We start from the raw sequence: 10,928 nt of genomic DNA, 5'->3' as shown, positions 1-10,928 counted from the left end.
TTAGTATCAAATATTAAAGTTCATATTAAGTTTACACTATACTTATTCTTACACTATTAGTATAACCTTTTCACCTTGACATAATAAAATTAACTAAACATAATGAAAGAAAGAAAAATAAATAAACAAAATAAGAACATAAATAAGATAAAAGTTAATTAAGTAAATGAAATGGAATGAAAGACATAAATTTAATATTAATGAAAGTAAAGTATAAATATTATAAAAAATACAAAGAGAGAAAGCAAGAGCATAATCTTGATTTGGAAATGTGAATTTCATAAAAGTGAATTAGTTTCTAATGTTTGGTAGTGTAATAGAAAATAAGTTGAAAAACACTTTCTAGTATTTGATTATGTTATGGAAAATGAGCTGGAAAATAACTTATTAATATTTTACTTTTCTTAAGTTTATTAAATCTTTCAAATTAAAAAAATGGATGAGATTGAAATTGAAAAAAATATAATTTCATAAATTATCTTAAATAAAATAAATAATAATTAAAATAATAGAGATCAAATCTAAAAAAATAAAAGATGAAGAAATTAAAATAATAATATTAATATTTCATAAATTATTTTAAATAAAATTAGTAACAATTAAAAGAATGAGGATCAAATTTGATAGATAAAAAATTTCAACAAAAAAATAATAAAGAAAAAGTAAATATCAATTATAAAAATAAAAACCAAAATTAATATAAAAATTAAATTTTAAGAGATGAAATTGAATAATAAATATTCAAAACAATATACATATAGATAGCAATCAAAATTTTAAGGATCAAATTTGATATAATTAACAAATAATATGATATTTTAAAATTTTTTCACAATTTTCGGAAATTATTTTTTGTCCAAATTTTACAGGAAAACACTTTCTTGGAAATCAAGTTAAATTTTCTTTTGAATGGAAACGTTTTTTGTTGACTAATTTTTTTAATAATAAAAAAACACATAAAAGTTTTAAAAATAATTTTTTTAAAAATTACTTTTTAAAAAATAAACATACCTTAAAAAAATAAAATAATACTTTTAATAATATAATAAAAAAACAAATTTAGCTATGGAGAAATGCCCACATTTTTTAGCAAAGGAGTTGTATATAGTACTCAAATGATATGGGTCTATAGATAAACAAGCTAATAATTTTTTGATTAAAAAATTAAAAATACTCTTTATAATTATGAAATTAACAAAAAAAAAACTCATATAAAAATACAAAAACATCTTTACACGCCTATTTTTTTAATTCTAAGAGAAAAAAAGTCCTTTTACTGTTTTGTAAAAAAGGAAAAAATAGAAATACGCTGGTTAACAACTCTAATATTTTTGACTTTAAGGTGAATCTGAAAAAAAAATTAAAAAGATGAAAATACCTCCTGACAATGTTATGTTTTAATGATCACTTAACTATTAAAAAAATCAAATTACCGTACAAAACAAAGCAACTCAATTTTTCTGCCGATGCGCTAGTGTGGACGTACGGGGTAACAAAGTCATTGCGAGGTCGTACACGTGTCAAATGTCCCACTCTTTATGATGTTCGTACGTTGTTCTTTGGCCAATTCTTGTTTTGTCCTTACCTTGTCTTTTCAATAAAAAAACCCAGACCGAATTTTAGCAAAACCTCAACCGGCATTAGTTCCTTCCCTCTTTATTGCATCATCACATCACTATGGTTATTTTTTTTTTTGTAAGAATATCCCCTCAGCTAAATCCAAATTTATCATTTTATAGCTGCTCTCTCCAAGTTCACAACTCTTTCCTTCGCTCTAGAAAGAAAAAGAAACAATCTATTCTAGGGTTCTAAACAGTGAATCTTTCCTTCTTAATTTGATAGGTAAGAGTATCTATACTGTTTCATTTAGGGTTCTTGACGAGTAAAGTTATTGTCTTTACTATGTGGGGTAGTTACCTTTTATTGTTTGACCATTTTTTTTTTTGTGAATTTTAGAGTAATAACTTTCCTGGATACTCGTGTTTCGTTGTTTATTTTCTATCATTTCTGTTTTCTTGAATTGGGTTCTAGTCATTTTATCTGTTTTTGGCCTGTGTTTATGCAAAATGGTTGCTTTTTTGGACGATAAGGGATTGTTCTAGTGTCAGTTTAGAGAGAAGGTACTGTCCTAATATCCTTTTGTTTTGTTGATGAGGAAAGCAAGAGAATAGAAAAGTCTGGAACTTTTTTCGCCCCTGAATTCCAAATAGTTAGGAACTCGATTCAACCGGGGCAGAGTGAAGTGCTTGGTTCTTCCTTTTAGAAGTCTTCTTTTATCTTATTTATTTAGCTTTTGTTTTAGAAACCACTAGAGAGTCTTAATGTTGTGAATTCTTTTGCTGATTCTTTCTTTGTGTTTTCATAGCCATATGCATGGTGAACGACTTCTAATTGAACCTACACCCCTCACAATGACAGAAGGGAAACTCTTTGGGATGTTGAATTAAGAATTCCCAACGAACCAACATGACATTTTCTCTCAATGCAGTTGTGGTTTTATGCAATTCTACAATTTGCTTTACATTCTAGCATTTATGTGTCTCCAAATAGCCAAGTCACATCTTTAGCTTGATACTTCCTTATTACTCATGACCATGGTAAATTGATGCATCTTTTTCAGGGGACTATGTGAGATATCTTGTCACTCCTTAATTAGGAAAGAGCACCATAATAATAATAGTTTAGCAATATGGCAACGGAAAGTCCACTTAGAATGCCCTCACACAAGGAGCCAGCAACCTTTGCACCACCAACTCCTAATATGGCAGTGGAGGAGTTGGGATTTCCTAGAAAGGGTCAAAGATTCCATGGAAGTGGGAGTGACACAGTACCTAATCGAAGTGGAAGTGCACCCCCAAATATGGAAGGCTCCTTTTTGGCCATAAACAACCTCATTTTCCACCAAAATTCCAACCTTAATCCTAGGTTGGGGCGTTCAAATGATGCTCTTCAAGAGTTTGACTCAGAGAAGCAGTCATATGTATCTTATTATGGTATCGGTGCCAACCCAAACACCTCATCCATCCCAAGGGAGAATCAGCTTGCAGAACACCATGCTGTTAAGTTTGGTACTAATTGGGGATTGACTCCAATAGATGACAGCAGTAACAGTTCCTTGCATTTATCACAAGGAGTACTTTCTACACACAAGGAAGAGTTGGAGGATGATCACTCACCCAAGCAGCCCGTGGAAAATTTAGTCAACACAACAAATGGGTTTTGGTCTGGTGAGGCTGCTGCTTCATTGGCAGGCCAATCCAAAAGCTTGGTTGATTTAATTCAGGTAGCTATTTTCATTTCTAGGAATTGCTCATTGATTTGACAATTAATTACTGTGTTTGGATACCTCTTTATATAATTTACTTTCCTATTGGTTGACACTTAATTTCCGTGCCTTTCAGATAGCTTCCCTTGATAATTGTTAGCTACATAACTCTGATGCAAATGGAAGAGTTATTAGTTTTAGCATGTAATTTCCATAGCTGACAGAAGTTTGTCATTACTAGCATCTAGTCATGTTCCATTTGAATTTCGTTGGTGTTGGAGTGTGTCTGCAACAACATGTTCTTCATTGGTTATGCACAACTCATGCTTGGATATATTTCATATGTAATAGTGACTTCATTGTTAACTTCAAATTTTGGCTTCATGTTTCTTTCCTTTGTATTTTTGTTGATTAAGTTAATCATGGATGTACCACACTATAGTTCGGAGATGTTTTGTTTTCTAAATTTAACTGTAAATTTTCATTAGTTCCAACAAAACAACAATAAAAATAGCAATCCTAATTCTATAAGGTTGAACTAAAATAAAAATTGACCCATCATTTAATGTAATTTATATGCTCGGTATGCTGCTTGTTGGCTTAACATTAGCGTGAAAAAAGGGGATTGATTCTTTTATCTATGTTCCTTTTGAATTACATTATTATGCACATGTTATTTATTGATTCACATTTACAGGAGGATTTCCCCCGCACTCCATCCCCTGTATATAACCAGTCTCGCTCCTTAAGCTCTGGAATGACAGATGAACCTGCTGATATTTTTTCTAGTTCCTTGCCTGAACCCACTGTTAGCACATCCAATGCTGCTCCATCAATTCTAGGTACAAAAACAGTGGGGCTACCTTTGAATGCTGATCCCCTAGTTGCTCCTGTTTCAAGCTCATTGTCTCGTAATCTTACAGGAACCATACAACCCAAACCACCTCGTAGCAAAGGATTTTTAAATACTGCAGACGTCAACATTATTGAACCTGGAATGAAGGATCTTAATATATCTAGCCTTCAGAATCCCAAGGAGCAAACAAATCAACAGCAGTGGCAACACAGCTACCAAAGCCACGTGCAGCAACACCAAGTCCACCAACACCCGAACAATTCATTTCAAGTTCAAAGTGCCAAGTCTCAAATGGGTCATCAGGGAGTAAATTCTGCATACATTGATGTGGACCAAGCTCTCCATGGCCCATCAAAGTTCTCAGCAGAGGTGCAGCCAGTATTGCAGTCATCTGGGTTCACACCTCCTCTTTATGCAACAGCTGGCTACATGACTTCACCTAATCCATTTTACCCAAATCTACAGGCTCCAGGATTATGTGCTCCACAATATGGCACAGGGGGGTATGCTCTGAATTCAAATGTTATTCCTCCGTATGTTGCTGGATACCCGCCTCATGGTACAGTTCCAATGGTTTTTGATGGCTCTGTTAGTCAAAACTTTAATGCGGGAATGTCTGGGGCTTCAAGCGGGGGAGGCATTGCCCATGGAGCTGATGTGCAACACTATAACAAGTTCTTTGGGCAGCTTGGGTATGCAGTTCAACCTTCATTTACTGATCCTGTATATATGCAATACTATCAACAGCCTTATGGCCTGGCATATAATACTTCTAGTCAATTTGATCCATTGGCATCTGGAGGTGGTGTTATTGGGAGACAAAACAATGCTCCTGACTCAAAGAAAGGATCTGAGGTTGCTGCTGGTTTGGAGGATCAGAAATTGCTTCACCAGAGAGGTGGAGCAAGTAATCTGAATCAAGGTAGAGGGCAGATGATGAATCTTCCCTATTTTGGAAATTCTCCAAACATAGGTATATTGCAGTATCCCACATCACCACTTGCTAGCCCTGTTTTTCCAGGATCCCCAGTGGGGGCCACTGGTATTTCTGGAGGGAGAAATGAATTGAGGTTCTCGCCAGGCAGTGGCAGATATGCAGCTGTACATTCTGGTTGGCGAGGTCAAAGAGGATCAGAGAGTTCTAATGACCCTAAAATATATAATTTTCTTGAGGAGTTGAAATCTGGCAAAGGCCGCAGATTTGAGCTGTCTGATATTGTAGGGAACATTATTGAATTTAGGCAAGTCCTTACTGAGTTTGCCTTTTTTATTTTTTGTTGTCTCTTTTATATTGAAAAGTTCAATGATGAAGACTTTTTAAACTTCAGTGCTGATCAACATGGTAGCCGATTTATTCAGCAGAAGTTAGAGAATTGCAATGCTGAAGAGAAGGCATCTGTATTTAAAGAAGTTCTTCCTTATGCTTCCAAATTAATGACTGATGTTTTTGGCAACTATGTTATTCAGAAAGTGAGTGCTTAAAATATGCAATTTTTTGGTGCTATGTTCACCACTTGCTGACAATGTTGATTGTCTTGGTGTCCTTTTCCTTTTGTTTACTTGCAGTTTTTTGAGTATGGAAGCGCTGAGCAAAGGAAGGAACTTGCTGTTCAGCTTACTGGTCAGATTTTACATCTAAGTTTGCAGATGTATGGCTGTCGGGTAATCCAAAAGGTATGTGTGATTCTTGAGGGACATTGTTATCATGCATTCCACACAACCATTTAGTAGCTTCTGATTTTCTGTCCGTAATTGACTGCTTGCATGCAAAGAAAACAAATGCATAATGATTCGGTATAACAAATGCATAATGATTCTGTGTACAAGGTGTGGGAATAGCTATAGGATGTTTCATTGTGTTGTGAACTGATTTTTGTTTACTCCAATGTGGCTAAAAGAATGCTCCAAGTACTAGAAACTTGCCCCAATGATGAAAACAATTTTTATGCTCTAGCCAAAGCCCTTCACCTATGTGTGCCTCTAGAGGCACTCTTTTTTGTGTCTAGATGAAGATGCCTCTCTACTTAACTCATTATTTGTTTTTCTGAGGATGTATTTCGTACTAGTTTATCTATTGTTTTTTTTTTTTTTTTAAGGTGGTCATGCTGGTATATATAACCATATCAGTATGATTAATAATGTTTTGAAAATTATTGGATAGGATTCAAAAACTTACGTTGTTGATGTAGAATTTGATTCACAACCTTTCTGCAGGGGCACAATGTTCAACCATTTGAGGTGATAGATAGGCTACATAGATCATTTATCATTCATTTTTTGTTTTTTTTTTTGTTTTTACACTTATACTATCATTTTTTTTTTCAATCTGCTTACTATAAAAAATCATATATTTACAATAAAGGGGATGCCTTATTTTGCTTTGGTGCACTCCTCACTTAGCATCTTGCATCTAGGCTCTATTCTCTAATAGCCTTTAGCGCTTTAACGTGCCTCAGCACTGCTTTACACAATGGAAATACCATTTACTCACATTTCTTTTGGGCAAATTCTCTGGTTACAAGTAAGAATTGCTTTGGGATATTACTGGAGTGTATACCTTTTGTAAATTTTGTTAATCATGTGAGCTTCTTAGGGGTTTGTGTAACATCATAAAGTCAGGCATGGTTGAGATTCATATACTTGTGGAGCTGTGGTAGAATGTTTCTTCCAGCAAATTTTGTGGTTATTTCTATTGCCATCTGATGTAGATTGCTTTCAAATTCCAGTACTTTTCTGGTTATTTTCATTGGGATGGAAATGTACCAGTCAATGAAAGATCAAAGTTCTGTCTTTTGATTAATGAGCTATGTTTGAAACTACTGCAGTTTCTTATTGTTTTTACTATCTAGTTAATCTTGCTAATTCATATTAGGTGAGCTGATGGTTGTTTAACAAACCCTAATTACTTGGGATTTCTGATTGCAAATGTTGTCACTAGGCTTTTTTTGGAACTTTTTCCCATATCTCGCCTAAGTAAAATAATGGCTTATATAGAGCAACTTTTGGAAAGTTTTTGGGTCTAAACCTCTGTCCATGATATTTTTGTAGTCTTGTATTTTCATTCATTTAGATTATGGTGCATTTGATCATGTTGTTTTTCATACTGGTTGCCTACTTGATGTTCCCCTTATGGATACTTGCTGCTGTGACCAATTTCATAAAGTTAGGTTGTGGATATTCTAATGGTTCTATTTGTCATCTGAGCGGGCCTGAGAGAGAAACCTACCAGAAATTGAGATTTTCAGGAATTTGGTTAAATCATAAAGATGGATAAAATGAAGCTTGAGCCATTTCTTTGTATACTCAATATAGTTATATGAGTTAACTTGTGTGACAAGTATAATTGCTTGTTTTTGTCTTGTTCCTAAAATTCCACAACACTTTGGTTGAGGTGGGTTTTAAACTGTTTTGTGTTTTAGGTAGATAATTTTCTATTCAATTGGTTGCAAGATTAGAATGATTGTCAGATTTGCATTAGCCCCAATATTGAATTTCTGCCTATTCAAAATAAATACTATTAGTTTGGCTTTTTTTTCTTATAATCAGATTATTTTTATATCTTGATCTTGAGTTAAAGGAGAGCATCCTGTCTTCCATTCCTCTTCATCCCTACAATAGGCAGCCTATTGAAGTCTGTCCTGGGCCTCCTGGCAGTTTCCTCAGATGGGGGTGCCTACCATCATTGAGTTCAGCACCATGGGAATGTGTGATTATGAGTCACATTTTGTTAGATTGGGTAACTATCTCTATATAAGCTACCTTTCCCAGTTCATCAGCCAACAAGAATCCCCATTGATCAAGGAGAAGCCCAGTGCCAGCATTCTTTGGTGGCCATGATTGTGTAGACACTAGCATACAGGCTGTCAGTACTGAGGAAGAATAGGAATGCCAAGTTTCTTATTGGTGTTAGGTGGTGCTCCATCAATACTGATCCCGCACCAACTCTGGCATTAAGCCATTTTTATTGTCTGGTGCAGGAATCAAGAGGGTTCTTTATGCATGCTCTCTGAGGCTAATCACAAGATGCTAGCCTTTACATTTCTGAAAGATAGAGAAAATGGATGGGCTTTAGGAAATTAAAAGGAATCGTTTAATTCAAGACAGTTTTTCAATTCATTTTATGTACATTGTGTGAATTTACGGACCATTAGGTCTTATCTCACCAGTGGTCCATGATGCAGCTGCGGCACAAAAATGAGCCTCCTGTGGTTCTTCGCCTTGCCACAAAATTCCAAGTCTTGGTGACAATCTTAAAGAGTTGTGGATCAATCTGAGTATCTGACTAAATGGATATCTTACCTGAACCAGCAACCAAGCTAAAAAAACCCAATTTTGCCTGATCCAACTGGGAAAAGGGCGAGTTTTCAGCAATCTAGGGTTTTCTTTTTCTTTTTCTTTTTTTTAATGTGCAGTCATGCAGAAAAGTAAATATTTTTAACACGTCCATTGTCTGTCTGTCGTGGAAGCCTTGATTGAATAAATGGAATCTTACCTGAACCAGCAACCAAGCTAAAGAAACCGAATTTTGCCTAATCCAATTGGGAAAGGGCAAGTTTTCAGCAATTTAGGGTTTTCTTTTTGACGTGCGGTCATCATGCAGAAAAGTAAATATTTTTAACATGTCCAATGTCTGTCCTGGAAGCCTTGATTGAATAATGCTTTTTTTTTTTTTGGTTTCTTTAACTGATGTCCTGTTGAAATTTGATGTTAGATATTTAATTAAGTGCTTCCTATTCAGAATATAAATCTTCTCCTCTTTTTTATGTTGAAATCGCACTGATTTTGATCCTATGATGTTCTTAGGCACTTGATGTGATTGAACTTGATCAAAAAGCACAGCTTGTTCGTGAATTGGATGGACATGTTATGAAGTGTGTACGTGATCAGAATGGTAATCATGTCATACAGAAGTGCATTGAGAGTGTTCCGGCAGAAAAAATTGGATTTATAATCTCTGCCTTCCGTGGTGAAGTTGCAACACTTTCCATGCATCCTTATGGTTGCCGTGTCATACAGGTATGTTAGACTTGACTGGTGTGTTGGAAGCTCAACTGCTCTCTTTTCCTTTCCTGCCTATGGTTGTCTGTCAGAACTTTATTGAACACTGATACATCTCATTTATTGTAGAGAGTTCTAGAGCGTTGTGCAGATGAGCTGCAATGTCAGTTCATAGTGGATGAGATCTTGGAGTCTGTATGCATTCTTGCACAAGACCAGTATGGAAATTATGTTACTCAGGTCAGTGCATTTTTTGTGCTGTATCACCTTGGAATTTATAGTAAGCAATTCATTCTTTCCAAAAAATCTTCTTTATACCCGGGGTGGGTTTGGTATAGGGTGGTGAAATGGTTTGATAGTTGATATAGTGACAATTAATTTTGTTTGGTAAATTTTGGGTGGGAAAAGGGGATTAATATTTATGTTTGGGGGAGGAAGAATAAGAAATGATTAGATACTTGAACTCCCAATATACAATTCCTGAAAGATAGATCTTGTTCCCTGAAAGATTGATCTGCGTCAAGTTGGAGTGTTACAGTGTAGCACTATGACTTGGATGCAGATCTGTTATCCAATTGAAACACAGAATTCAGCTTAAACCTTCCTCCTATTCTGTATTCAATGTGAATTCATGTTTTGGTTGCTGTGTTAATTGTGAATTCCATGAAAGTTGCCAAGTTATCCAATGGGACTTTAATTCCATGTTTCAATTGCCGTACTAATAATGATGCGTGTATTTGTAACAGCATGTATTGGAGAGGGGAAAACCTCATGAAAGATGCCAAATTATTTGCAAATTGTCGGGGCATATTGTTACACTCAGCCAGCATAAATTTGCATCCAATGTTGTCGAGAAATGTTTGGAGTATGGTGGTGCCACTGAGCGGGAAATAATAATTCATGAGATTCTTGGACACAATGAAGGAAACGATAATCTATTGGTGAGTCTAGTGAAACTATTTTTATATAGTTTTAAAATCCTTCAGCATATCAACCTTTCTAACAGGTAGCTAACTTAGTTGCTTTGCTGAGGTCACCATGAATAATTAAAATCAGAATTTATAGAATTTCTCTAAACTCATTGACAGCAAGCATATTAGCTGCTACTTTTTATCACCAACACATGTTGCCAACATTCTCACTGCCTTCAGCTTCTAAATACTATATATGGTGTATGTTCGTTTGTGTAAAATAATTGTTTTCTTATATTGTAAACAAATTGAACTCTGTGTCTGTGCTTGGCATCAAAGGTGAAGGGAAAGCAATGGACTTACTAGACTTAAAAGTTAATAAGCTAACATGCATTTCTCCATTTTTCCAACTGCATTTAAATCATGCTTTATAATGTCCAGAAGCTATTTTTCATGCTTAGGCATCAGTATGAGTTGCACAATTCCTTTGTTATGATATCAAACTTTGAAGCATTTGAGTGAATTTGTTATAGTTAGACTATTATGGTATTCCATTTTCCTTCATAAACTTTCAAGGCTTCGAAGGATGAAAATCTTAGCATGTTTAGGATTTCTCTATTGTTCATTTTCTGTTTGATATACAACAGTGTTCTATTAATAACTGCAAAAGAAATATGAACTTGCTTCTTAAATCTTTTTATCTCATATGAGAATCAAAATCAACAATGAGCTCCAAATTGTCATTTCATTAGTGTGCCAGAGTCCATGATTTACTCTAATCATCACTGATAGTTATTTGCAATCACACATGTTTTCTTTACTCCTTTAGCAGTTTACACGATAATTTTCCAGATTTTCTCAAATTTTCTCACTCTCAGAGCGGTTCTTGATCATATAT

General features: G+C 34.7%; 1 protein-coding gene across 3 annotated transcripts in view; it reads left to right on the top strand.

The window, feature by feature from the left end:
- Positions 1–1,611: 1,611 nt before the first annotated feature.
- The window catches only part of PUM6 (pumilio 6), an 11,231-nt gene continuing 1,914 nt past the window's right edge, over positions 1,612–10,928 (top strand). Inside the window, exons 1-9 of one of the 3 annotated variants that reach the window (XM_011030414.1) lie at positions 1,612–1,842; positions 2,621–3,283; positions 3,963–4,107; positions 4,189–5,362; positions 5,450–5,591; positions 5,688–5,795; positions 8,925–9,137; positions 9,249–9,359; positions 9,866–10,060. In XM_011030414.1, coding sequence (XP_011028716.1) covers positions 2,690–3,283; positions 3,963–4,107; positions 4,189–5,362; positions 5,450–5,591; positions 5,688–5,795; positions 8,925–9,137; positions 9,249–9,359; positions 9,866–10,060 — 2,682 coding nt within the window. In that variant the 5' untranslated portion in view covers positions 1,612–1,842; positions 2,621–2,689. Of the gene's footprint in view, positions 1,843–2,039; positions 2,121–2,620; positions 3,284–3,962; positions 5,363–5,449; positions 5,592–5,687; positions 5,796–8,924; positions 9,138–9,248; positions 9,360–9,865; positions 10,061–10,928 lie in introns of those variants that run through there. The other 2 variants (XM_011030412.1, XM_011030413.1) reach the window with 2 other exon arrangements.

Source organism: Populus euphratica, unplaced genomic scaffold, assembly GCF_000495115.2.
Source record: "Populus euphratica unplaced genomic scaffold, PopEup_1.0 scaffold111.1, whole genome shotgun sequence".
NCBI lineage: Eukaryota > Viridiplantae > Streptophyta > Magnoliopsida > Malpighiales > Salicaceae > Populus > Populus euphratica.
This window is presented reverse-complemented; position numbering and strand designations above follow the sequence as displayed.